General features: G+C 47.3%; 3 protein-coding genes across 4 annotated transcripts; 2 read left to right on the top strand and 1 right to left on the bottom strand.

The window, feature by feature from the left end:
* Nucleotides 1–502: 502 nt before the first annotated feature.
* slc13a2 (solute carrier family 13 member 2) lies at nt 503–11,178 on the top strand. Of its 2 annotated transcripts, XM_056594402.1 has the most exons (14): nt 503–725; nt 2,972–3,100; nt 4,076–4,212; nt 4,393–4,649; nt 4,821–4,843; nt 5,282–5,409; nt 6,490–6,612; nt 6,929–7,138; nt 7,954–7,956; nt 8,529–8,637; nt 9,164–9,274; nt 9,478–9,639; nt 9,951–10,088; nt 10,482–11,178. In XM_056594402.1, the coding sequence occupies exons 1-14, from the start codon at nt 624–626 to the stop codon at nt 10,611–10,613; spliced, it is 1,764 nt and encodes a 587-aa protein (XP_056450377.1). In that variant the 5' UTR covers nt 503–623; the 3' UTR covers nt 10,614–11,178. The 2 variants fall into 2 exon arrangements, with proteins under 2 accessions (XP_056450377.1, XP_056450376.1); XM_056594401.1 differs by lacking the exons at nt 4,821–4,843; nt 7,954–7,956 and having other exon boundaries at nt 5,217–5,409; nt 8,529–8,639; nt 9,166–9,274.
* Nucleotides 11,179–14,539: 3,361 nt separating this feature from the next.
* Nucleotides 14,540–16,515, top strand: LOC130386295 (beta-crystallin A1-like). Its single transcript, XM_056595123.1, has 5 exons — nt 14,540–14,587; nt 14,936–15,054; nt 15,486–15,627; nt 15,982–16,124; nt 16,368–16,515. Exons 1-5 carry the CDS (start codon nt 14,540–14,542, stop codon nt 16,513–16,515), a joined length of 600 nt encoding a protein of 199 aa, XP_056451098.1.
* A 6,642-nt stretch (nt 16,516–23,157) lies between these two features.
* Nucleotides 23,158–25,173, bottom strand: LOC130386567 (trafficking regulator of GLUT4 1-like). The gene is made up of 3 exons (XM_056595556.1): nt 24,572–25,173; nt 24,149–24,275; nt 23,158–24,057 (listed from the first exon to the last, which is right to left on the bottom strand). Exons 1-3 carry the CDS (start codon nt 24,971–24,973, stop codon nt 24,044–24,046), a joined length of 543 nt encoding a protein of 180 aa, XP_056451531.1. The 5' UTR covers nt 24,974–25,173; the 3' UTR covers nt 23,158–24,043.
* Between the last annotated feature and the right edge of the window lie 1,392 nt (nt 25,174–26,565).

Genomic DNA, 26,565 nt, shown 5'->3' with positions numbered 1-26,565 from the left:
TTGAGGTTGAAAGAGTGGTGTTCCCCAGACAATATGCTCTTCTTGTTTCCTTAACCGCCTGGTTGTCTTCACACTACATTCCCTCCCCCCCCCCCCCCCACCCTTCCTTTGTGGTGGTTAATGTTTGATTATCAGACAGAGATATAAGTGGCTATATACCCTTTTGTGCTCCTCATTAACCCGGCGGGTGTTAGGATGTTCTGACCAACGCATTCCTGCGTTATACTTCTTCACCTTCTGCTCGTCCTTGAACCGTCGGTAGCTGGCCTGGCCGATCGGTGTTTCCTCACCTCCTTCTTCTCCTGCCTGCGAGTGGCGCCTGGCTGGCCTTGTGGTATTCAGGAGACCAGAAGGTATCTGCTTCCCTGATCATCTTCAGGAGACCAGAAGGTATCTGTTGCCCTGATCGTCTTCAGGAGACCAGAAGGTATCTGCTGCCCTGATCATCTTCAGGAGGCCAGAAGGTATCTGCTGCCCTGATCATCTTCAGGAGGCCAGAAGGTATCTGCTGCCCTGATCATCTTCAGGAGACCAGAAGGTATCTGCTGCCCTGATCATCTTCAGGAGACCAGAAGGTATCTGCTGCCCTGATCATCTTCAGCTACTGAATACTGGGAGCCAAGATGGTGGCTATTCCTTGGTGGATGTGGCACCACAGGAACTACTTAATCCTATTCATCACCCCACTAGTGTTCCTGCCCTTGCCCATCGTCATTCCCACGTCGGTCAGTATGTGCCTGTGTGGGCGTGCGTCTGTGACTATGCTTCCATTCTATTGATTGATCAGTATATGTATATATATATATATATATATATATATATGTACATTTGTTTACCATATTCAACTGGCTTGTTGGGTAAAATGTCAGGTCCGTCCATACGTTTTCAATTGGCCTCTGCCTTACATCAAAAGGCGACACACGTACAGGATTTAAGTAACACTGATATCATAGAAATATAGACTTCAGGTCCTGTACAGGATGTTCACTCTGAAGAACTCTGAGGAACACCAGACAGGGTTTCTGAGGGTCAGAAACACATCAGTCATTGTAAGGTGGTGACCGGATTTTCAATTCATTTCAGTTAATAATATTGTCAATGAGTCATGAAGGAAATTGCAAGACAAAGTAAGATTTTCTTTGTGAATTACAAGAATTCACAAAGTAAGATCAATAAAAGCTACAAATGTTTATTTTTTTATTTTTTTTACCAGTTTATGCATGCAACTCAGTTTTTTAACCACATTAGAGTTCCTTCAATCATTGTGATGATATATTCTCTTCAATGGCCAAAATTAAAATAATTCACAAATTCAATTCGATTCTCAGAAGGGCAATGTATATTCATAAACCTTATCTGACTGATAAGGCCTTATCAGGGAAGACAAGGCTGTGGGGAACTTGCTTGGTGGATGAGGATCAGTGTGTTAATGTGTGAAACAACATGGCCTTTAAAGAGATGAAAGAGAGAGAGATAAAGTAGTCAGAATGCTACCTATCTTACTGGATTACGAGGACCTTTCATTAGGTCAAGGCTGTGTGTGTGTGTGTGTGTGTGTGTGTGTGTGTGTGTGTGTGTGTGTGTGTGTGTGTGTGTGTGTGTGTGTGTGTGTGTGTGTGTGTGTGTGTGTGTGTGTGTGTGTGTGTGTGTGTGTATGTGTTTGTGTGTGTGTGATAACCAGTGTTGGGAAAGTTACTTTTAAAATGTATCCAGTTACAGAATACAGAATACATGCCCAAAAATGTAATATGTAACGTATTCCGTTTCATCACTCAATCTGAGTATTGTATTCTGAATACTTCGATTACTTCCACATTGAATTGCATTTTATAAGTGTAGGAATGCGGCATCAAATCCTTAAACAGGCCTATTCTGGTGTGTTATTCTTCTGTGTTAGGCACAAGTCTCCCTGAAAGTGGACTATTTTATGTAATTTGCTGTAGTGGAACAAAGAATAAGGGTATGCGAAAGATATTTGCTATTACATCGAACATTTTCTTCACTGAGCTAGGTGTGGCCTATAAAATCGCCTTGAGAGAGAGAGAGAGAGAGAGAGAGAGAGAGAGAGAGAGAGAGAGAGAGAGAGAGAGAGAGAGAGAGAGAGAGAGAGAGAGAGAGAGAGAGAGAGAGAGAGAGAGAGAGAGAGAGAGAGAATCGTTCAATCATCGGCATTTCTATGTGTGTTTTCCAGCATACGTTTTATGTGGGTGTCTGTCCAAATTCCCCGACAGTCCGATAATTTGCTGCTAGACTTGGAGTTACCGCTAATCAAACAATAATTCCCATAATGCGCGCGGCTGAGCGGGTGCCTGTTACGTCCAAAGAGATATACGCTTTGTAGAATTGGATCGGACCGAAGTGCGTTCGCTTTCACATCTCAAGCGAACCGTAATAGGGTTCGTTTTGCAGCGAACCGAGACCAGCTGTTCATGGAGGTCTCGGTCGGCTGATTGGGTTCACATCGAAGTGAGGTAGTTGCATTCACACCAACGCAAACGTACCGAACCAAGGGGACCAAACTCGTTTAGTGCGCAACTGCGCACTAAATGCTGTTGGTGTGAAAAAGCACGAATAAACTGGTGAAACTAAATTATCGTCATGTGATCCATTGATTCAGCAATGTAACTGTATTCTAAATACCAACTATTTAAATTGTAACTGTAACGGAATACAGTTAGCTATAATTTGTATTCTGAATACGTAACGCCGGTACATGTATTCCGTTACTCCCCAACACTGGTGATAACACATAAGTGCATGAGTGTGTCTACAGCCGTGTCATAAGCAAGATGTGTATGTATTTATTTTTACCAATACAATGAAGCATGAATCTCAGTATGATTATCAATCCTCCTGTGTGTGTGTGTGTGTGTGTGTGTGTGTGTGCGTGTGTGTGTGCGCGCGTGTGTGTGCGTGTGTGCGTGTGTGTGCGTGTGCGCGCGTGTGTGCGTGCGTGCGTGTGTGTGCGCAGGAGGCGAAATGTGGCTACGCCATCATCCTCATGGCGCTGTACTGGTGCACAGAGTGCATGCCACTAGCCGTGACCGCCCTGCTGCCCGTGGTCCTCTTCCCCCTGATGGGCATCATGAAGGCTGGAGATGTGCGTGCAGGTTGCTCCTCCCCTGTCTCCTAATAACCCCCAACCTCTTTCCTACAGCTCACTACTGCATCACATTTGCAACACAAGGCCGATTTAGGGCTCTCAATCACATGAATCTCTCAATGAATGAATCAATCAATCAATCAATGCGACTCATAATAAGGCTTTGTTATTTATTTATTATTAGGTAGAAATTAGAGGATTCTCAAGGATTCTTGTTTTGATTTGGGATGCAACGCTTCAGGGACGAGTAGATGCGGATCCATTCATGAGCACTAACTTTACTGGAGACCAGCGCTCCTGTAAGGAAGGAAGGAGTGAATGAGCAGGCCTATAAAGGAGCAGGCATATAAAGGAGCAGGCCTATTAAGTAGCTGGCCTTTGGAGGAGCTGGCCTGTTAGGAGCTGGCCTGTTAGGAGCTGGCCTGTTAGGAGCTGGCCTGTTAGGAGCTGGTCTGTTAGGAGCTGGCCTGTTAGGAGCTGGCCTAGAGAGGAGATGGGCTGTAAAGGAGATGACCTGTGGACGAGCTGGGCTGTGATGCACGGACCAGAGGAGTCCTGACCCGCCCACACACTTTAATAGGCATGACTTACTGGACTTTAGAACAAGCACCATGAAGGAAAGGCTCGCCACCTAATTAGGGCTTAATGGAGTACAGCTGTAGTCAATGAATCCATCAAAGTGTCAGAATCAGGCCGCTCTTATCGGGCCCATGGGGAAACCTTGGGACACTTTTCTGCTGACTGGTGCAGTTGAGCTTTATGGCTCATGAACCTCACGGTCCTCCACGGCGCCGAGAAACAGCGCTATATAATAACTTTATACTGTTGAAAAATTGAACTGATTGATCAGAGCAGCTCATGTTAAGTGAATGAATAGAGACATACCTTTATTTGTGTGTGTGTGTGTGTGTGTGTGTGTGTGTGTGTGTGTGTGTGTGTGTGTGTGTGTGTGTGTGTGTGGGTGTGCACCAGGTGTGTGTTGAGTATCTGAAGGACTCCAACATGCTGTTCATTGGAGGCCTGCTGGTGGCCATCGCGGTGGAGGAGTGGAAGCTCCACAAACGCATCGCTCTCAGGGTGCTGCTGCTGGTGGGAGTGAGGCCCGCCCTGTAAGAGACTCCCCCCCCCCCCCCCCACACACACACACACACACACACACACACACAACAAGCCTCACACACACAGAACAAAGCAGTGTTGATCCTTAGTTGGACCTGGCGCTGTGTGCGGCTTCATCGTCTTCGTACACAGGTCTGTTTACGTGTGCCCCCCCCCCCCCCCCCCCCCAGGCTGATGATGGGCTTCATGCTGGTGTCCGCCTTCCTGTCCATGTGGATCAGCAACACGGCCACCACCGCCATGATGCTGCCCATCGCCCAGGCCGTGCTGGAGCAGCTGGCCGCCACCGAGGCCGCCGCCGACGAGCGGGAGCTGCGGGCGGCCAGGGACCCCGGCCAGGACAACCAGGGCTACGAGCTGGAGGCCCCCCGGGGCCACGCGCTGGAGGAGAAGGGCTCGGAGGGGGGCAAGGTGCCGCTGGACGATGGTACGCTTCAGTAGACGACCGGGAGGGATTGGCGAGCGAGGGGTTCCCATGGGGATGTGAGGCAGCCGAGTGGGGCTCGGCTTCAACACCTTCAGTGTTCAAACAGGCTGCGGATCCTCAAGTCCTCGGCACTATCAAGAAGTATAGTCCCCATTGTTTACCGTTGCCGAGCAACTTCGGAGAGCTGCAGGCATGCGCCGTGGCAAACCCGGATGCAGCAGGGTTAGACAACCCTAGACAGTCTGTGATTAAAGATGATTAGCTGTCGTCTGTCTGGTACTCTCTACATACGTCCGTTTGATCGATGTTTCAATGTAGACAGCTTCTGTCCCAGGTGCAACACCTGTTGCCTAATTATGATTGAATTCATTGCTAATGAAGGACATTATGTAAGTAGGCTCCTGCAGGTGTTAAGAGTGGCCTTCTGCACGGCCGTAGTGGTGGAAGTAGTGGCGGACTGGCTGCTATTTAAGGTTGACAGTAAGTTAGAAATCCAGTCACATTATAGAGCCTTCTGATATCAGAACGTCATGAAATGTCGCTTAGTCCTGACCTTTGACCCCACAGCCCCAGAGCACAGTAACCATACGGAGTCGGAGTTGGACTCCATCCTGGAGAAGATGAGGGTGGAGCGGGTGCAGAAGTACGCCACGCTGACCAAAGGCATGTGTCTGAGTGTGTGTTACTCTGCCAGCATCGGAGGCACAGCCACCCTCACCGGCACCACGCCCAACCTCATCCTCAAGGGACAAGTGGACAAGTAAGATGGCCTGCTTTAGGCGCTTCTCATGCACCTCCGATACAGGGCCCAAGGAAGGAAGACATGCAGAAACAAACATCATTCCACCTGACGTTGAGTTATAACAGGGCTACTGAGGTACCGTAACCAAGCTGTTTCCCAGAAGGTTGTTTCTTGTCTGCCTTGGCAACCACATAGTCTAGGACAGTCGCAGTTCAGACAACACAGTAAACCATCTCTGTCAAAGACGGGACCTTACAACTGCATATTCTACCATACGCTTTGATTTTGTTAGTGACAATAGCTACAGTCAGAAAATAGCATAGATTACCATGCTCACTCGAAAAAGATTTTTCTTTTCCCTGGCACTACAACACTGGTCTGTGTGATCAGACCATGTAAAGCGTATTTTGGCTTCAAACATTCGTTCCCAATATCATTTGTCAACATGAGTTCCTTGTACCGATTCTGCTGAAGAGTATTTAGTGTGCACAATTCAGCAAATGGCAATGCAGCGCTTTTGTCTTTTGGACCAAGGTGCGTCAGTCAGTACAGAGATGTGGACAACATAACAGCCACTCATCAAACAACTATACCACAAACTGTCATCAAAGTGCTATATTGGTATTTTTTACATCATTGGCATGCGGCTATATGCTGTTAGGCATAGGGCAAACCCAGGTATTTAGAGAGATGATATTGTAAAGGATGTCCTGGTGAGGCCTGGAGGGGCGCTGGTCTGATCACCAGAACAACATCAGATGGATCCACTGTTAAATTGGTATGCACATGCACTCTTTAGGTACAGGGTTACAACCCCATAACCCTAACCCTATGGGGTTCAGATGGGTCGAGTTCACAACTCGGCACAGTGAGGAATGCATTGTCCACATCGTTGTGGTTCTCACCCTTCTGTTCATATTGCTATGCACACACACTTAGTTCATGCTATGGGGATTGAGTATGCCCTCTTGAATTATCATTCACACAACCACTATATGAACTTCTTATACCATAACTTAGTATTCAACAGAAGAGTTATAGACAAGACTAAGAAAGAAATTTGTTTTTTTTTCTTCCCTCCTTACCTTTCCCCTTCAGGATCTACCCCGATAACGGTGACATCATCAACTTTGCTAGCTGGTTCGGCTTTGCCTTCCCTAATATGGTCATCATGCTGGTGCTTTCCTGGCTTTGGCTGCAGCTGCTGTTCATGGGCCTCAAGTAAGAGCCTCCCACCTGCTCCTCGTTCACTTCTCCCAGGCTACACTAGATCACTAGGCCTGGTTCATCACAACCATTACACAATGAGGTGTAACCACAACCTCCTGGTTTATAAAGGCTCTGCTACCTAGCAGTTATAGTTACGATGCAATTTTTTTTGTCTTTCTTCATTTGGTAAATAGTATTTTAAGACTTCAATCAATGTTTAAAATATGAAAACAGTCCTCCAGTGTTGATCTCCTGGACATGTGGTGTGTTGTCGTGGGTCCTACTCTGATTGCTCTGCTGATTGTCCCGGTGCCGTGCTGCTGCTCAGCTTCAAGAAGTCGTTTGGCTGCGGCATGAGCAGCGAGCGGGACAAGGAGGCGTACGGCGTGATGCGGGCGGAGTACAGGAAGCTGGGCCGCATGGCGTTCGCTGAGGGGGCGGTGCTGGCCGTCTTCATCACCCTGGTGGTGCTGTGGTTCACCAGGGAGCCCGGCTTCATGCCCGGCTGGGCCACCGTGCTCTTCAACAACGACGGGCAGTGAGTCTCCTGGGGCCGGTTGCACCAACTGGGCGTAAGCCTGGTCGTAACTACGCCTGGTCGTAACTTGGCGTTCTAAGTCCAACCTAACCGTTACGCCGGTTGCACCAACTGGGCTTAGCGTTCTTTTCACTAAGACCAGGCGTAAATCCTACGCCTGGTCAGGGGCAGGCGTAGAGTTGAAATTCCAGGCTGTTTCTATAGCAATTACATCCAATCCAATGCAACTGCTCAGTACGCTTCACTAAACTGCATTTCAAAGCACAGCCGGCGATATGATCAGTGTTCACAGATCGACTGCCTGTCGGGAAGATATCGCTGGCCGATTAGTCCGTTCTCAACTTATAATCAGTTGCGAATGTTGTTTTAACTATGTTTATATGTTTTATATAGGCCGACAAATTAAGCAAAACTCTCCTACAGTCTCAAAACAACTCAATTTAGCTCCGTGTCATTTGATAATGTTCAATGCATTGCTTCTGTCAAAAAGAACCATTCCCGTCTAAATGCCTGCTCGTCGTAAACCAGACATTACAAATACATATTTTAATTATATTCATTTGCAGTGTTTTATTGTTAGGCATTAACACAATTGATGAATGACAATGAGTGAACGAATTAATTATTTATTTCGGTGTCCAACAGCATGTCAAGTAAAATAGTAAACAGCTGTTGTCACGAGGTATCCTAGCAACGCGGTGATATGCGCATTACATGGAACATTCACATGGCCGCGCATGGCTAAGACCGGGCGTAGTTGAGACCAGTCGTAAGTCCCGTTGGTGCAACCGGCGTTAGTTCCATTCTAACGCCAGGTCGTAACTAAGACCTACTTAGCAGTTACGACCAGGCCTAGTTACGCCCAGTTGGTGCAACCGGCCCCTGGTCACCGCCGTCCTCCTCTCTATGGGCCCGGGTCATCTTCTCTAGCCTGGGCGGTCTCTATGGATCCCCCTGTGGAGATGCCCTCCTCGACCCACAGGACGGACCGACAGCACATCGGGTCAAGGGGCTCTGTAGTCAGGTTACCTCAGGCCTGGGGACGACTCAATGTCTCCTCTTGAGTCAATGGAAGTGATGTTAATGTCAATGTTTAACCTGAACTTATTAGAAGGTGGCCGGTTCTGCTCTTAATGCTGGCCACACCCCTTGAAACTAAAGACCACATCCTTCACATTTTGGAAGGACAGAAGGCAGCAGGCCGTGTAGGCATTATTAGAATTCGTAATTCTTTCATTAGAAATGATCCATGTTAGTAGAGTTCCACACTACTGCGTGACAGCTGGGTAAAGTTATATTAACATTATAAGAAATTGTACAGGTTATTAGAGATCCTAACTGCGGTGTGACACCTGGGCAGAGTTATTATTAATGTGTCGATGTTTCCTAGGTTTGTGACGGACGGAACCGTCGCCATCTTTATGTCCATGCTATTCTTCGTCATCCCGTCGAAGCTGCCCCGCTTCAGTGACTATGGTTTGTCTGCAGAAGGTAAGGGTGTGTGTAGCTATACATCATGTTTAAAGCAGCCAAACCCCCTAGCACCTTAAAAAACGCTTACCCGGCCACACAAATACCTGCAGGTCAAGTGATGAAGGGTTGATGACCTGCCCTCAAACAACCCTTCAGATTAGTTTCTCTTCCACATCGCTGCCCCAGCAGGGGGGCAGGGAACCAGCCAGACACAGGTTAGACAGTCTGCTGCTAGGGGGTCTCCTAGGAGGGCAGGGGGGCTGTATGCTGCTAGGGGGTCTCCTAGGAGGGCAGGGGGGCTGTATGCTGCTAGGGGGTCTCCTCTCAGGACAGGGGGGCTGTATGCTGCTAGGGGGTCTCCTCTCAGGACAGGGGGGCTGTATGCTGCTAGGGGGTCTCCTCTCAGGACAGGGGGGCTGTATGCTGCTAGGGGGTCTCCTCTCAGGACATGGGGGCTGTATGCTGCTAGGGGGTCTCCTCTCAGGACAGGGGGAGGTCTGCTGCTGGGGGGTCTCCTCTCAGGTGTCCGGTTGTCTTGTCTCTCCAGGTAAGAGGATCAAGGCTCCGCCCGCGCTGCTGAACTGGAAGGTGGTGCACGAGCGCATGCCCTGGAACATCATCCTGCTGCTGGGAGGAGGCTTCGCCCTGGCGGCAGGAAGTGAGGTAGGACCGCAGAGAAGAAGGCTGATCACCTGACTGTTACTCTACTGAACATGAAGTCGAAGAGAAACTCAAGTAGTAAAGTAAAAAAGAGGCCAAATCCTTGTCTAACTTCAGTACAATGACCTCCCGGACCTGTGATTTGCCGTACAGAAGTGTTTGATGCCACAGTCCCTCGCCCTTTGGCCTTGCATTGCGTCCTTTAGGTGTCGGGCTTGTCCCTGTGGCTGGGAGAGAGCCTGGCTCCTCTGAAGAGCATCCCCCCCTTTGCCATCTCCATTATCCTGTGTCTGCTGGTGGCCACCTTCACAGAGTGCTCCAGCAACACGGCCACCACCACCCTGTTCCTGCCCATCCTAGCCTCCATGGTACGGCCCGCAATGAACCCTCGAATGGCCTGCATAACTTTGGTTGAAACTGAGAAAAGTCACAAACAATGGCGGGAATAGAATACAACCGTCTCTCTTTCTCTCCCTCTCTCACCATGTGTGTGGGTGTGTGTGTGTGTGTGTGTGTGTGTGTGTGTGTGTGTGTGTGTGTGTGTGTGTGTGTGTGTGTGTGTGTGTGCGTGTGTGTGTGTGTGTGTGTGTGTGTGTGTGTGTGTGTGTGTGTGTGTGTGTGTGTGTGTGTGTGTGTGTGTGTGTGTGTGTGTGTGTGTGTGTGTGTGTGTGTTCTCCAGGCCACCGCTATTAAGATCCACCCTCTCTACGTCATGGTCCCCTGCACCGTCTCCGCCTCGCTGGCCTTCATGCTGCCAGTGGCCACGCCCCCCAACGCCATCGCCTTCTCCTTCGGAAACCTGCGCGTCATGGACATGGTAGGAGAACCTGTTCCCCCTGGTTTCCTCCTCCGAGAGCCGCTGGGCTGCCCTCCAGCGAGGCGTGGGGGGGGTCCCGCACAGATGTGAAGCTTTAGGAGATTTGAGTTGGGGAGAGAGAGAACAAAACAGAAAAGAGCAGAAGATGAAGTGTCGATTCACACACCTGTGTGCGAGCTATGATAACAAAGCCAATCATGGAAGACTTAGGTTGGGCAGAAATTAGGCTAAAGTCTAAAGGTCTAAAACTTCCGTGGATATTCTCACCGCCACTTTCCCTCGCTAACAGCTGACGGATGGCTAATTCCATTTCCAACCGATTAAGGTCCAACGGTTGACCTTCAATCGTACCTACATCCGCTTTAACGTCGAATGCCCTCCCTCCCCCCACAGGTGCAGGCGGGCTTCATGCTGAACATCATCGGGATCCTCACCATCAACCTGGGCATCAACACGTGGGGATACGCCATGTTTGATCTGGGCAACTTCCCGGCCTGGGCCAACACCACTCAGAGCGTACCTTGAGCTCAGTGCCGTGGCTCTGGGGGGTCCCACTCCCAACCTAAACATCCTGTCATATGCCTCCTTGAGCAATGTGCCCAAACCCTACCTCCTCCTTAAGGAAACACATCTTTAAATTTAATATATATACCAGTAGCCTTTAAGGGTCTCAGAAAGAGGGAGGGGCTAGAGAGACAGAAGCACTTAAAACGCACACGGTTCCTCCAGTTCTCCGATAGAACCAATCACAAACATGATTTCAGGATAACAAATCATGTTAATATAACCTCATACATTATACATAAATACATAAACAGAACTTTATTCAGACAGAAAATATGGTACACTAAATATATTTATTACTCCAAAGGGTGTATTGGTACAGTGTACTTTGAATGTGCTAGTTGATTTGATTTAAGCTATGATTTTATTTAGCTATTTTGTGTATTAACAATGTTCAAAGTCCACATGCAGAAGTGTTTATAGCCCAGGTCCGCTGTTATGATGGCAGTATGAAATATTAAAGGTTATCAGATCACAGCCAGTGGACTTTGCTCAAGTAAGCATAATGTCGCAATGATGTCTTGAAATAAAGCAGAAATATTTTTTTCTAAGTTTAATAGGCTTTCACTCACTTAATATTCATACTCTCAACTAGTTTTCAAATAGAAAAATATATAACAGTACGTTATTTCATAAATTCCCATTCTTTTTTATTTGTTGTAGTGTTTTATGTAGTCACAACAACATTTGAACAGCTTCTTTACACTTGAGTCTCAGTCGGTCTTTAATACATACATAGATAATATATCATCTGATTGTAGTTCCATTTATCCCACTTTAATTGACAGACAAGGGCCCTGATAGAAAACCCATGGGGGGGCCCTGACAGAAACCCATGGGGCCCCTGACAGAAACATATGGGGTCCCTGATAGGAGCACATGTGGGCCCTGATAGAAACACATGCTAGCCCTGATAGGAAGACATGGGGCCCCTGATAAGAACACATGGGTCCCCTGATATGTTGCATTTTTGAGGGTGGGGGTTGGTTCAGTGTGCAAAGGCAGGGCAAGGTTCGGGTTTCGACCGCAAAAAGTGGACAACGGGGAAAGCTTGGTTTAATGAATAAAATGTTGCGCAAAAGTTTGACGTCCCTCTTGGACGTCCTACATTGTTGCTCTTTGTTCATTGTGTCGCGTTCTTCTTTTTCCTTTGATCTATTAGCAGGCTACACTGTGTCGGGTTGCTATGAGGTCATGATGCTAACGTAGATGCCGCGGCTATCACCATCCGGCTTAAATCCCGTCCTACCTTAAGGGTACTGTCGGCGTTGATTGGAGCACATGGGGGCCCCTGAAAGAAAAAAATGGGGGCCCTGATGAGTGCACACAGGGCCCCTGATGAGTACACACGGGGCCCCTGATAGGAACATGATGGGTAAGGAAACTTGCCTGATCTGAACACAATAGAAAATGTATATTGTCAAGGGGATGATGAGAGACACGAGACCCAACAATACAGACGAGCTGAAGGCCGCTATCGAAGAAAACTGTGCATCAATAACACCTCAGCAGGGCCAAAGGGTGATCTATTACATGCCACTCCCCATTGATGCAGTTATTCATTCCAAATGAGCCCCAACCATGTGCTGAGTGCATATACAAGAACATACTTTGCAAAAGGCCAACAATTCCATATTCTAAATATTTCTTAGGCAATGTTCACATTTTCTGAGTTACTGAATTTTGGGTTTTCATGAGCTGTAAAACATTATCATCCAGATTAAAACCAGTAAAGGCTTTAAATATTTCACTGTTGGTGGAATGAATCTATATAATAAATGGGTTTCACGTTTTTTACTTTAATTATTAAAATTAATTAACTTTTGCGCAATATTCTAATTAATTTAGATGCACCTTTATTGCGGTCATGTGCTGCGCTTGAGTATTCTTGCAGCTGCTCAGCTGGTGGTCTGGTCAAGTGCTGCCCCCTAGAGGCAATCTGAAGTTGCCATTGCAATAGCGACTACATACATACTTGCTAGACTCGGCACCTACGACTAATCACCTCTCTACCTACGGGCACTAATATAGGCTAACCACCACAATAATACCACAGTATAATAGTAGGCGATACATTTGGAATGCAGCATTCAATGTTTGCTTTAGTTGTTTTCACATTTGTTTAGCACTAAATCTGGCCTACAACCCTTAGCCAGAAAGAAAAAAATTGATTAAGCTCAAATATGTGCATTATTGATAACGATGGTTCATGGGATTTAAATGGACGAAGGTTCAACAACATGTAGGCTATTAGGTGGCGCTGAACGCTGCCCTCTCTGCTCAGCTCTGCTCCACTCTGCTGAGTTCGCGGGTCGCTTTGTCGCTTCTGCTCAGCTGCTATCATCAGCAGAATGAACCACACGCAGACTCACACACTGGTGTTCTCCAGGCTTCATAGAGATCAGGGTGATGTGCTGACCCTAGCTCCCTGATTTTCATGTTCATTGTTCTGAATAACAAAACCCAAAAATACTACAATTAGTAAAACATCCAATAGAGGAGGAATAAGCCAATTAGTGCCGACAATATTTCATGTCATTCTCCACCTGTTTGTCTCAATTTACAAATAGACAGAGCAATCTATAAGTCAAAAAGACTCATTCAACCTCACGGTATAGGAGTAAAAACACACAAACACACACACACACGCACACACACACACACACACACAAACATAACATAACATAAATATGATACGTGTTATAGATAAGGTATATGATATATATGTATACATATCATATTTGATATGTGTGACAGAGGTATAGGTTATAATACATATATATATGACATACATTTATATATGATGTGTGTATAAGATTATATGATACATATATATATATATAACATGATACATACATATATGACGTGTGTAATAGATGGTTGGCTGTGCGCTATACTAAAAGCTTGGAAAACCCTTGGAAAACCCCCTCACATGGACCATAACTCTGAAAGTTTTTCTTATTCATTTACGTGCCTTGACCCTCACTCAAAAACATATTAACAAATATTTAACCGTAATGTAAAACAGTGCAAATTATACTTGTGTCTTTCAACTTCATGTAACGATTCACACACTCTCTTCAATTTCAGACCAAACACACGATGCAACCACTAGGCCTGAGTGAAGATCCTGGGAGAGGTAAAGAGTGCCTGCGTGTTTGTGCGGCTGCGTGCACTTCTGTGTGAGTGCGTGCGCATGTGTGTATGCATGCGTGTGCGTTTGTGCGTGTGTGTGCGTGTGCGCACGTGTGTGTTGGCATGTGCGTGTGCGTGTGCGTGCGTTTGTGTGTGTGTGTGTGTGTGTGTGTGTGTGTGTGTGTGGGTTAACCCCTCTGCTTGGTCCACCACACAATGGAGTCCAAAGCAAAGTGCTGACAGCAGACGTGCCGGCCCCTCCGGCCCCTGCTCCCCTGGGGGTATATATACCCCCATACACACCACCACACACACAGCACACAGTAGGACACCTGCCCCCCACACACACCAGCGTTACTCCCTTTTGGTAGGTCTGGTTTACCCCTTCTTAGGATTGATTATTGAGCAGTGTGTGAATATGTGAGTGTGTGTTAGTGTTTGTGTGTTCGTTTAGAGTTTGTGTGTGTGTTTGTGTGTGTGTGTGTGTGTGTGTGTGTGTGTGTGTGTGTGTGTGTGTGTAGGGTTGTAGCCTCACATGAACCACTCAAAGGCTTCAGCTCCTAGATGCCTTTCAGAATGATGGGCATCAATGAGCAGAATGATCAAATTCCCAGTGATTGATATTCCCAGTGATTCGTCACAAAGAGGGTCTTGTTATAACGAGGTGTGTGTGGGAAGAGTATTGCGTTGATCTAACTGTTGGTCTGAATTCCCTCCCTCACTACAGCTACTGTTGAGAAAACAAAGAAGCCATGGCCCAGACCAACCCTATGAACACCATGCCCATGGGCCCCTGGAAGGTGAGCTACCCTCGGGGAGACCCTGTGCATTTAGCGCCCAAACAGCAGCGGCCTCCTGCGTCACACAAGGCCAACGTGCTTTTTGTGAATCAATGAGTTACCAGCGACTCTGCCACCGAACACAAAGTGTGTCCCAGAGGAGGAACGTGCCGGGACTTGATTTCTAAAACCGGCCGGGTTTCTCCAGTTCCTTTTACTATTCTAGGAGTTAGAGGATCCATCTGTTTGTAATCTTCTTCCTCGGAGGGTTTGGCCCCCTGTGAAGAGAGGTGTGACTACCTGGGCCCCAGAGCGGGGCCCCTCCCCAAGCGCACTTAACTAAGCGGCCCTCTGGCTCCTCGTCCCCAGATCACCGTCTACGACCAGGAGTACTTCCAGGGCAAGCGCATGGAGTTCACCTCCTGCTGCCAGAACATCATGGAGTGCGGCATGGAGAATGTCCGTTCCCTGAAGGTGGAGTGTGGATCGTAAGTACTGCACCCCCCGCTCCCCTCTGCATGACGGCGGCCTGTCAGCACAGCCACAGGGACGTCTTAATGACGTCTGATCAGCCACCAAGTCAAAACTGAAGTATTCCTTTCACAACTCTTTTATAACGCAAATAGTTGCTTTTTAGTCGTGCAAGCAGATGCTTGTTTTTATTGAAACTTGTCAAGCGACTACATGGATGGATTCTTTCTCCATGGTGGTGTGGTCTCAGCAATAGAGCAGACCTTTGAGGAGTGAACCCATGACGGATGAATATGAACAACTCTATTCAATTCAATAGAGTTTCAACTGATGTTTTCTCCAATCTCTTTTGCTCGGGATCATTAAACTTTTTGCTGATCAACTCTCTCTCTCTCTCTCTCTCTCTCTCTCTCTCTCTCTCTCTCTCTCTCTCTCTCCCCGACTCCAGCTGGGTGGGCTTTGAGCACTCCAGTTTCTGCGGCCAGCAGTTCGTCCTGGAGAAGGGAGACTACCCCCGCTTTGAGGCCTACAGCGGCAGCAACTCCTACCGCATCGAGAGGATGATCTCCTTCAGGCCCATCTGCTGTGCTGTAGGTTTCCCATGAACCCACCGGCTGGGACTAGTCTCTGTCCCCACCGAGCCTTACCTCGGGACAGCTCGGCTCTGAGCTTATTGCCTATGATCAGTTCATCGGTCTTCGTTCTGTGACCACCATGCGGTTTAATCTCGTTAATGGGGTGCCGCTTTTAAGAAATGAACCTACCTGCTGCTGTAAAAGAGGAGCCTTATAAGACCCTGTTCACAGAGGAGCCTAAACTAAGAGATAAGACATACAGGTGTAACTGTAGCCCGCTACACAAGAGCAGAGCCACAGCTAGTGTCCTGAGGGACCCCCGTGTCTCTGAAGCCTCCTGACGCCCCTGCTCCTCCTGCTCCTCCACAGAGCCACAAGGAGTCCCGCATGACCGTCTACGAGAAGGAGAACATGGGCGGCCGTCAGTTTGAGCTGTGCAACGACTACCCCTCTCTGCAGGCCATGGGCTGGTTCAACAACGAGGTCGGATCCATGCACGTGCAGTGCGGAGCGTGAGTACACCAGCGTGGTCACCACACACACACACACACACACACACACGGACGCACGCACACACTCATGCATGCACTCACACTCGCGCACACACACACACACACACACACACACACACACACACACACACACACACACATACACGGACGCACGCACACACTCATGCATGCACTCACACTCGCACGCACACAAACACACACACACACACCCCACCCGTTGTGACACTGCTCCTCCGCCCCCAGCTTCGTGTGCTACCAGTTCCCCGGTTACCGTGGCCACCAGTACATCATGGAGTGCGATTGCCGCGGAGGAGAGTACAAGTGCTACCGCCAGTTTGGCTCCCACGCCCAGACCCCCCAGATCCAGTCCATCAGGAGGATCCAGCACTAGAGCTCCGCCCCGGGGGCCGCCTCCTGCACCTCTCCCTCCTTCTTCCACTCCTCCTTCTCCTTCTCTCCTCCCAGCTGCTACTTCCTCCTCTCTACTCCCATCCATCCCTTCTCGCTCTCGCTCTCTCTCGCCCTCTCTCCCTCCCTCTCCTGCTCTCTCTCCCTCTCTCTCTCCCGCTCTCCCTCTCTCTCCTGCTCTCTCTCTCTCGCTCTCTCCCCCTTTCTCCCTCTGTCCCTCTCTCACTCTCTCACCCTCGCTCTTTATCTCTCTTCCCCCTTCAACACTTTCTCCCCATAACCCGTTCCGGCTCCGCTGATCTGATTGGTTGAGGCAGGGATGTGGGCGGGGCCTGGGGTTTCAGGTTCACAGTATTGTTTTGGTGAGGGACAACATCCCAAAACAACCCCCCCCCCCCCCCCCCCCCCCGCTAACCAGAAGGAAAGGGGACGCTGGCGCCACGCGCTGTCATGGCGACGAGAGGCCTGCGTTGTCTCTGAAGGTCGTGGGCTGTGAAAGTGGTCCTTCCTTTCCTCCACGCCACTGATGACATCACCAAGACAACACCCACCTCATGCTCATTGGCCTCTTCAGGAGCAGCTGTCCTGTGATGTCATGAACCAGCGTCTGTATGCACTGAGGAATAAAGATATGAGTAATGACTCTGAATACGCTGCCTGGAGTTTCATTCAGCCCACATCGGTACACATGCTGCACGCTGTCTGGTGCGTCAGGTGGTTGTTAAGGTCAGCGAGCAGGAGCTCATCACAACCAAACCCACCTCGTATATAGGCCTACTGTTGGGAACACAAATAACAAACTCACTAAGCACATTCACAGTATCCTCTCTCATTTGATGTTGGAGTCATGGGATCCATCTTGCAATAACAATAACATAGGGACACTTTCTATACTTTATCCGAGGGGCTCCTCTTCAGGCGATGTATCAGTGATGAAGGAGAATGTATGAGTAAGCACAGAACGACGTTTTGTCTTTTTTGTCTGATGCTCATTCGGCACTTAGAAGGCTGTCTCACCCGCAAGCAATCCAAGTTCCAGACACACACAAAAAAAAGTAATCAAACAAGAATCATGTAGTCACACCTCCCATAAGTTAGGACACTAACTTATGGGAGGTGGACACTTTGATACTACAGCTTTTTACAGAGACATGTTTTTTATATTTTATTATTATTCTATGCTCCAATATGGAGACTACCATAACACATTATGTTTTATTCAAATTACGTTCCCAGGATATATCTAAATACATATGTTTTTTATACTCTTCTCTAGTTAACTGCAATTTGTTTTGATCCCTGGAAAAGGTTGCTTGAAGGCGCTGTTTCCAATTTTAAGTTGCAAAAGTCTTGGTTATCGTTTGTTATTGATGTTAACGTCCATGTTGCAGATTATTACTACAGGGAAGGTAAATCACCTAAAAGCCTTTGCTATTCCCATTAATTTCCCTGATTATTAAGTTTACCCAGTTAATGCTTACCATTATAAATCCAATAATTGAGAACCTTTAGCGCTTAATATACCTAAGTGGTCTGCTTTTCTGTCTGTCTGTCTGTCAGAAAGATTAACTGGTTTGATTATTTGGCCTATTATCCAGATTAAGCGCCTTATTAGGCGCCTTGGCCTTTTAGTAAATTGAACCAATTCCCCGTCAAGTGACAAGGCAGATACAGTTGGCAGTAATGAGACTCAGTGATGGCTGAGTATCTGTCTTGTCTCCTTCCATTCCTGATCATGAAGGCTAACCTTATCTGGAATAGGGAGAGATGTTTAATCAAAGAGTAGGTCTCACATTCTGGGATTATTGTAGGACATTTCTTGTTTTCTAAAGCCTATCAATGGTCACGTCATCCTAGAAATATATATTTTGGAAGTTTGAATAAATTGCAATTGTTTGTTTGTTTGTTTGTTTGTAGTTTATTGTAGTCAGCATTGGGGCGTGTTACTACGACAACCAGTGAGCTCCCCATGACCTTTTGAACCTTTATACCCTTTTGTAACACCCATTACACCCTAAAGGTCAAGTTTCATGAGCTCTTCTCAAGACCATGTGCTTCTTGGTGACCATGGAAACACAAGAAAGACGAAGGCTCCTTCGTTCCTGAGCAGGCCAACGGACGGACCAGCCCTAGTTTCTAGTAATATCTTACTCTGCCAGCAGAGGTCAGGAATGTCTTTTGCTTCTGAATCTTCGCACTTATCTTTTCTTTCTTTCTTTCTTTCTTTCTTTCTTTCTTTCTTTCTTTCTTTCTTTCTTTCTTTCTTTCTTTCTTTCTTTCTTTCTTTCTTTCTTTCTTTCTTTCTTTCTTTCTTTCTTTCTTTCTTTCTTTCTTTCTTTCTTTCTTTCTTTCTTTCTTTCTTTCTTTCTTTCTTTCTTTCTTTCTTTCTTTCTTTCTTTCAAACTTTTGTGTTTCTTTTTACTTTCTTTCTCTCTCTCTCGTTCTGTCTTTCCTTCTGCGTTCTCTCTCTTCTCCAGAGATAATGCCTAAGTGCCTTTTACTGTAAATCAAGGCACAGGGCTTTCATTCAAGTACAGCAGGGGAGAGATGGTGGTCCCGCCTGGCCGCTGCACATGAGAGCATCCCTAGGTCTGTGTGTGTGTGTGTGTGTGTGTGTGTGTGTGTGTGTGTGTGTGTGTGTGTGTGTGTGTGTGTGTGTGTGTGTGTGTGTGTGTGTGTGTGTGTGCGTGTGTGTGTGTGTGTGTGTGTGTGTTCAGACAGCACAAAGAACGGAGGTGTGATTGGTGTGGAAAAGGTTGTCGGGGCCAACGATGGGGGAGTCAGGGAGGGGGGACCTCAGAGGGGGAGTCAGGGAGGGGGGACCTCAGAGGGGGAGTCAGGGAGGGGGGACCTCAGAGGGGGAGTCAGGGAGGGGGGACCTCAGAGGGGGAGTGCTGTTGTGGCTGATGGGGGGGGGGACTCATCACCTAAAAGCCTTGATGCAGGAAGTGCAATAAGTACCGTAGGGCTGCTATATAAAAGCTGTGTGTGTGTGTGTTTAGCATGTGGTGCGCGCGCACCTCCATGCGCACGCGTGTGTGTGTGTGTGTCTGGACACGTGCGTGCGCGTGCGTGCGTGTATGGGCGGGGAGGAGAACGACTGCAGGATGATTGACACCATTAAAAGTGAAACTTCAACCGTCTGTTAAACACTCACTGCAATTCATCGGGTTAATGCAGTGCAGCTGCAGACCTGCTCCAGGATCAATCAGCATCAGTCAGACACTCTCATCTGGGCAGGATAACGATGACCTGCTCATCCCCAAACACTGTTCCTGGTTTTTTTCTTTACTTCCCCCCCCCCCCCCCTCACACACAGACACACACACATAGGGAATCTTCCTTCACTGCAACCCCTATATAAACACTGTATGTATGTATATATATATATATATATATATATATATATATATATATACTGTATATATATATATACTGTATATATGTATATGTATTGTATATAAACATGTATACAGTATGTATAGACATATATATATATACATACATACATGCATACATGCATACATACATACATACATACATACATACATACATACATACATACATACATACATACATACATACATACATACACATAGTGTGATCATATATGTATACGTCTGTATGACAGATGCTTCTAAGAAGTGAGGAGGAGGGCGGTAGCAGAGAAGAACAGCAGTATTGATCTGGGTGGTCAGGGCGCATGCAGCCAGGGAGGGAGAGATGCTTTCTGCTTCTTACTTCAGCAGCTAATGCATCTCTTAACCTCACAGCCAACTAGACGGCCCCTTTTGTACACTCATCTCCATGGTAAACTAAGGACTAAATCATCTTTTTTGGCACTTCATTAGGAGAACTTTTCATAAACGTGGACCATTTAGGGTATGAATAATACAATCTAATACGTTTGTTATATCAGAGGAGAATGACAGTGACAGGCTAATATATATAATCATTATCACTTTATATAATTATTGATGCACTACTAATAAAACATTGAAATTGTAAAATGTGCAGAGACTATTTCCTGCAACCTCTTTTAATCGCAGTGCTCCGAGATGTTTGCGCCGTAATCCAGTGGTAACACGTTACTTAGCGGGCTTCTGTGGGGACGGCCTTGGCCTCTAGCAGCTCCCAGAACCTTATTGACAGCGCCATTAGGTGCGCTTAGTGCTCTGTTCTGCTCTTTATTCTTCTCTCTCTTTGCTTCTCTCTTTATCAGACACACCCACTCCACGCACACACACACACACACACATATGCATGCATGAGAGCACACACACACACACACACACACACACACACACACACACACACACACACACACACACACACACACACACACACACACACACACACACACACACACACACACACACACACACACACACAGAGTCCCACACGCACAGACAAACAGACACAAAGACACACACACACACACACACACACACACACACACACACACACACACACACACACACACACACACACACACACACACACACACACACACACACACACACAACACACAACCACACACACACACACACACACACACACACACACACACACACACACACACACACACACACACACACACACACACACACACACACACACACACACACACACAGAGTCCCACACGCACAGACAAACAGACACACACACACACACACACACACACACACACACACACACACACACACACACACACACACACACACACACACACACACACACACACACACACACACACACACACACACACACACACATACATGTGCGTGCGTGCGTCCAGTACATGGAGATCTCTGTTTACAAAGACAATCACATCTTAATACTTTTTGGCTGTTGGGTTGAAACATAATAGCTCACTTAGCTCCGGCTGTAATGTTATATGAAGCCTTTGTTGGCACTGGTCCCATGCATTCTATCTCCCCCAGTATCACCATGGCTACCAAAGGGAACATTACTCTCCAGTGTGGGATGCTGAGGCACATCCAAAGCAGAATAACCACCCTGGACCCTTTGGCATGTACTAGCCATGGGGCTGTTGTCCTGCTTCCCTCCCATCTCTCCATCCAGAGTGATAACCACCCTGGGCCCTTTGGCATGTACTAGCCATGGGGGTGTTGTCCTGCTTCCTTCCCATCTCTCAATCCTCCCTTCCTTTTCTTCCTTCCTTCTCGTGGCACTCTGACATTTTCCTTTCTTATTTATTGTCTTCCATCAATTGATCCTTCCTGTATTCTGTATTTCCTGTACTTCCTCCCTCATTCCGTATGCATGCAACAACAGTATGACAGCATTCCCTCCGTGTCGTAAACAAAACATTATGGAGGATTAGAAATAAATCAATGTTTTCCTGTTCTTACTTATAGCCCGACATCGCCAGTTTAATGTGTTAATGCATGTAGGTCTCCATTCCCCCTGGTCATTTTGATTTCCAATAGGCGTAGACCAAAATGCCTCTGGACCCAATAGGATAGACCTACAGCCAATTAGAGAAAGGGAACACGTGATGATCTTCCTCTACCATCTTGGCTGTTTATGAACAGGCCTGAAGGGCGCTCCCATTGGACGCTCCTCTGGTCAGTCTGGGTACGGCCCGCCCCCTATCAATGAAAGGGCTGTGATTGGATGGAGGTGTGTTCTGACAGGATGGCTCAGAGCAGATACAACATGAGCCTGCAGAATGGTTAGGTCCCTGGGTGTTTACGGTACTGTCTTTGGTGTTTCCCTCCTCCCTTCCTCTGCTCCTCTGACCAGTATAGTGACAACAGCAGCCACTTCACCACAGCGCCAACTCGCCCCTTCCTTATGGCTCTGCTCCATTAGTGCACCAGTATAGACAGAACTATTTAAGTTAAGATACATTGAGCTGCTGCTCAGGCAACAGACATTTATCAACCCAATGTTCAAACTGCAGGAACAGGAAATAACTTTTCTGAGGTGATGGAAGGACTGATTCTGGCTCTGGTCCTTTGATGTATCAGGGCGCCAGGGCAGAAGACTAGAACCTAGCGAGGATCAGTGTGGTGTCCGTGCCCTGGTGCATCACAGGGGCAGTCCCATGATTAGTGCTATGAGTGACATTGTCTTTGGCCAATAACCAGGGGTTATTGGCCTAGCGCCTTCCGTACGCAGTTCATGTGCTGTTTCTATTATCGTTTATATTAAAGAGTATCCAAATGGCTTAATCAAACTGCAACATCCAAACAGCAACATCTCTGAAAGCGTTTTTGGTTGGCTGATAGGCTCTTAAGTATCAAATACCATGCATTCAGCAGCCAATCAAAATTGTGTGATAAGTATCACCTTGCACTAATGGTGGCCAATCAAATATAGCAATCGCAATAACCTTAATCGTTTGGTCACTCACAAATTATGACAATTACGATAATGTATAGTTATTTACCATCCCATAGCCAGACATCCCAATTGTTTTACCCAAGACAAACATCTCATGAACCCATTTGGTCTGTTGAGGGGCTAAAGGCCTGTTTGTTCTGATCCCTACTTCTTTATAGAACCCTTCAACTCTCTCCTAATGCGGGCGTGCTTGGTGAGACCGGATGTAACTCTGAGATAAGAACACTTCAACTCTTGTTCAGATTTCTCATGCTTTTTCTCAAGTTTATTTCAGACATGCACATGTAAGGAACTATGGCACAGTATACAGGTCATACAATACAAACATATAAGTAATAACTGTGCCAGGAGTAGTGCATATACGTTACAAACGTGTTGATGTTTGGATTACTTTGAGAAGGGGCTGAGCCATCCACCCAGATCAAACCTGTCTTCAGGAAGTCAGACCTTTCATCCACTGTGCAAAGCGGGCAATCACGCTACAAATGCTAACAGGCTAACCTCGACATACATGAGAACATTCTGCACAAAGAGCACGTGAACACTTTGGAAATCTCTTCCCCGTAGGAGAGGTGGTCACAAACATTTAGAAAAAAAGGCAGGCACCCAATAGGTTTGCAAACTGTAGCTTTGGAAGTACATCGGTTCATTACAAGTGCAAGTGTGTTCATCGATACCACGTACCAAGAGAGAGAGAGAGCAGAGAATGTGTGTGTGCATGTGTATGTGTGCGTTTGTGTGTGTGCAAATACAAAGTTGGCCATGCAACTTCATTCGATGAAGTAAACCATAATGTAAGTCATGTGGATGAGGCCTCAAATTGTTGTCCCATCAACCAGTTAGCTTTGGATGGACCAGCAGTGGGGGAGAAGGCAGTAGATGACCTGGAGACTTCACAGTAGTCCTCACAGTGCATGTGCTGTTTCTTTCTTCTGTCCTTCCCCTCCTGGGACTCTGGAAGGCGCTAGACTTCATTCACAAAAAAATCTGGAAATATGACGTGGGGAAGTCCTGCGAGGCTGCTTCAAAACAAATATACATTTTTAGAGGTTTTTGTGCTTTTTCATTTTCAAAATGACATGATTTCTATTTTCTTTTCCTTTTTGCGGTGCAACTTTGATCCACTGACGTCAGCGATGCTATTTCTTTCCCTCTGGCAGAGAAGGAGAGAGTATGGAGAACACAATTATGACCAGAGGGTTGACTTGTTTTGTTTGTTGGCCGGCTTGGACAAGGCTTCCTACCTATAGTAGTCACAATGAAGACGATGACGGCCACACCCAGCAGCATGGAGAGACAGCTGAGCAGCATCGAGAGACGCCCGTATTTCCTCGCCCCCGCGACATCCCCTGTATGCATAACAGACCTCGACTGCCATCAGAGATGAGGGAGTGGGCGAGTGAGAGAGAGAGAGAGAGAGAGAGAGAGAGAGAGAGAGAGAGAGAGAGAGAGAGAGAGAGAGAGAGAGAGAGAGAGAGAGAGAGAGAGAGAGAGAGAGAGAGAGAGAGAGAGAGAGAGAGAGAGAGAGAGAGAGAGAGAGAGAGAGAGAAAGAGAGAGATAGTGGAATACGGTGTTAAGAAGGCTGCCTTTCAACGGTGGATACAACTTCTTCCAGTCACATCCCTGCTTCCCCATCTTATAAAAACATGATAATATCACTACTTACCACGTGCGCGTACCACAGGGCGCACATGTTCAGAGGAGGAGCGGGACAGAAACAGGTCAACACTGCGAGCCACAGATAACTCGGAGGTCCGGCCCCGGGCGGCAGTGGAGACGGACCCGGGCCTAAACTGAGCCGGGATGTGGATCTGGGTGGGGCAGCTAGATGCCCCACGGAGCCCGATCTGAGAGGCGACCTGTGTCCGTTCTGATCGCCGTCCAGCGAACGCACGCTCCCCCGTACGTTGAGAAAGAGGGTGTCGGACGGTTTGAGGTTACTTTCCCCGGTCGGTTCGGCCGTCGTCGTGCTCAACAGTTTCTCCGTGTCCTGGAAGTCGGTGGGATGTGACACCTCCCTCTCCCCCATCTCGCATTTTCCGAACGTGGCGTCCGTGTTGATCGCCATCACGGAGAGGAAGAGGAGATCCGGCAGCTACCACGTCTCCAAAGCGCGTCTTTGTGTTCAATTAAGCCGACTTCCCTATAGGGTGGATAGGCGCTAAAAAGTGTTCTTTTTAGATGTTCTCCATCGGACGCTCATTGGGCAGCCTATTTAATTAAACACTATAACTCAATAAAAAGCTTCTTAGACAAATGCGTTCTGGATGCTCCGCGTTCCCCTGCATTCACTTTGTATCGAGCATCCGTGCGCGCACGCCCTCCCTCTGACCACCTCCCCCCTGCTGTGCCTCCCGCTGCTTATTAGCTGGACCTTCTTATTCCCAGCATGGCATGATGTCCGACGTGTGCTCCTCCTCATCAGCTTGGACGAGTCGTGATGCATGCATGCTGCTAAAACCTCTTGGAGTGAAACCGCACCGGCGCGGTGCGTAAAAGCTTTGCATTTGCGCGCGGTGGCATCGGCTGGCTCAGCAACTACTCTAGGGTGTGTTTGCGCGCGTGCGCGTGTGTGATTTTGTGTGTGTGTTAGTGTGTGTCTGTGTGTATGTGCGCGCGCGCGTGAGTGTGTGCGTGCCAGCGTGCGTGCGCGCCTGAGAGACTGAGCGAGGGGGTGAGGGGAATGTTGCCGTGCGTGAGAAAGGGAGTGTGAGATAACTGTCTCATATCCTGTGTAACCCAATCTCAACACAATGTCTGTGCCCTGCAAACCCTCTCCATTTATGATATGCATTATATAATGGATTAGAAAATACATTTATTTTCTTCAATACACTCCCCCCCCCCTTCAGAAAAATATATCGATCCGGGGAGGATGGTCTCAACGCTGGCATGAAGGAGGAGGAGAAGGTACCATGAACGGCCTCCTCCATCATGCATGATTCACACCATATAGTAGGTCCTCATGTGCTCCTGCATGACAACTATGACCCAATCCGAACTCCTACTTTAACCCGATGGCACCAGGGTTGGGGTGGAGCCTCGTGATGCTGCCCCCTGGCGGTGGAGAGAGATTCTGCGTCTGTGTGGGATTCATGACAAAGCAGGGAACTGGATTAAAAAACCCATCACATAGTTCCCTTGTAAATGTATAAAAGCAATATAGCAAGAATTATTTTGATCCTAAGGCAATATTTTAGAAGGAAAGTTTCTTTTTCTATATTGGATTCTTTAATCAGAATATTTTTCCAGGATAGCAGGAACTTGGTCATTTTGAGGCGTTTTTGTTTGAGGGCGCCAGTGCCCTAAGTTAAAAACCTGATTTTGATTTCACTCAAAGAAACAAATTATTTTCTAAAAGCATTGATGCCTTTTTAATAAAAAGTGTAATACATAATATTCATCAAAATAATACCTCATATGTTATTCATACTAAGGTTTAGAAAAGATTAAAAGTCACATCATCAGTAAAATCATCCTCAAAAGCCTAATTTATGATCAAGTTAAATTGAAAAACATTTTCAATTGAGTCAGAATCAAATCAGTTTGAGTCAGAGTCCGAGTCCTGATCATTTGATGACGGGTTGTCAGGGGGTTCTGGTGCTTCTTTGGCCCATAAGGACATATGTTTGCCTCCTTTGGGCCACTCCAGCTTCACTG

This window comes from Gadus chalcogrammus, chromosome 7 (assembly GCF_026213295.1).
Source record: "Gadus chalcogrammus isolate NIFS_2021 chromosome 7, NIFS_Gcha_1.0, whole genome shotgun sequence".
Taxonomy (NCBI): domain Eukaryota; kingdom Metazoa; phylum Chordata; class Actinopteri; order Gadiformes; family Gadidae; genus Gadus; species Gadus chalcogrammus.
The sequence above is the reverse complement of the archived record's forward strand: the minus strand, read 5'-3'. Positions and strand labels throughout refer to the sequence as shown.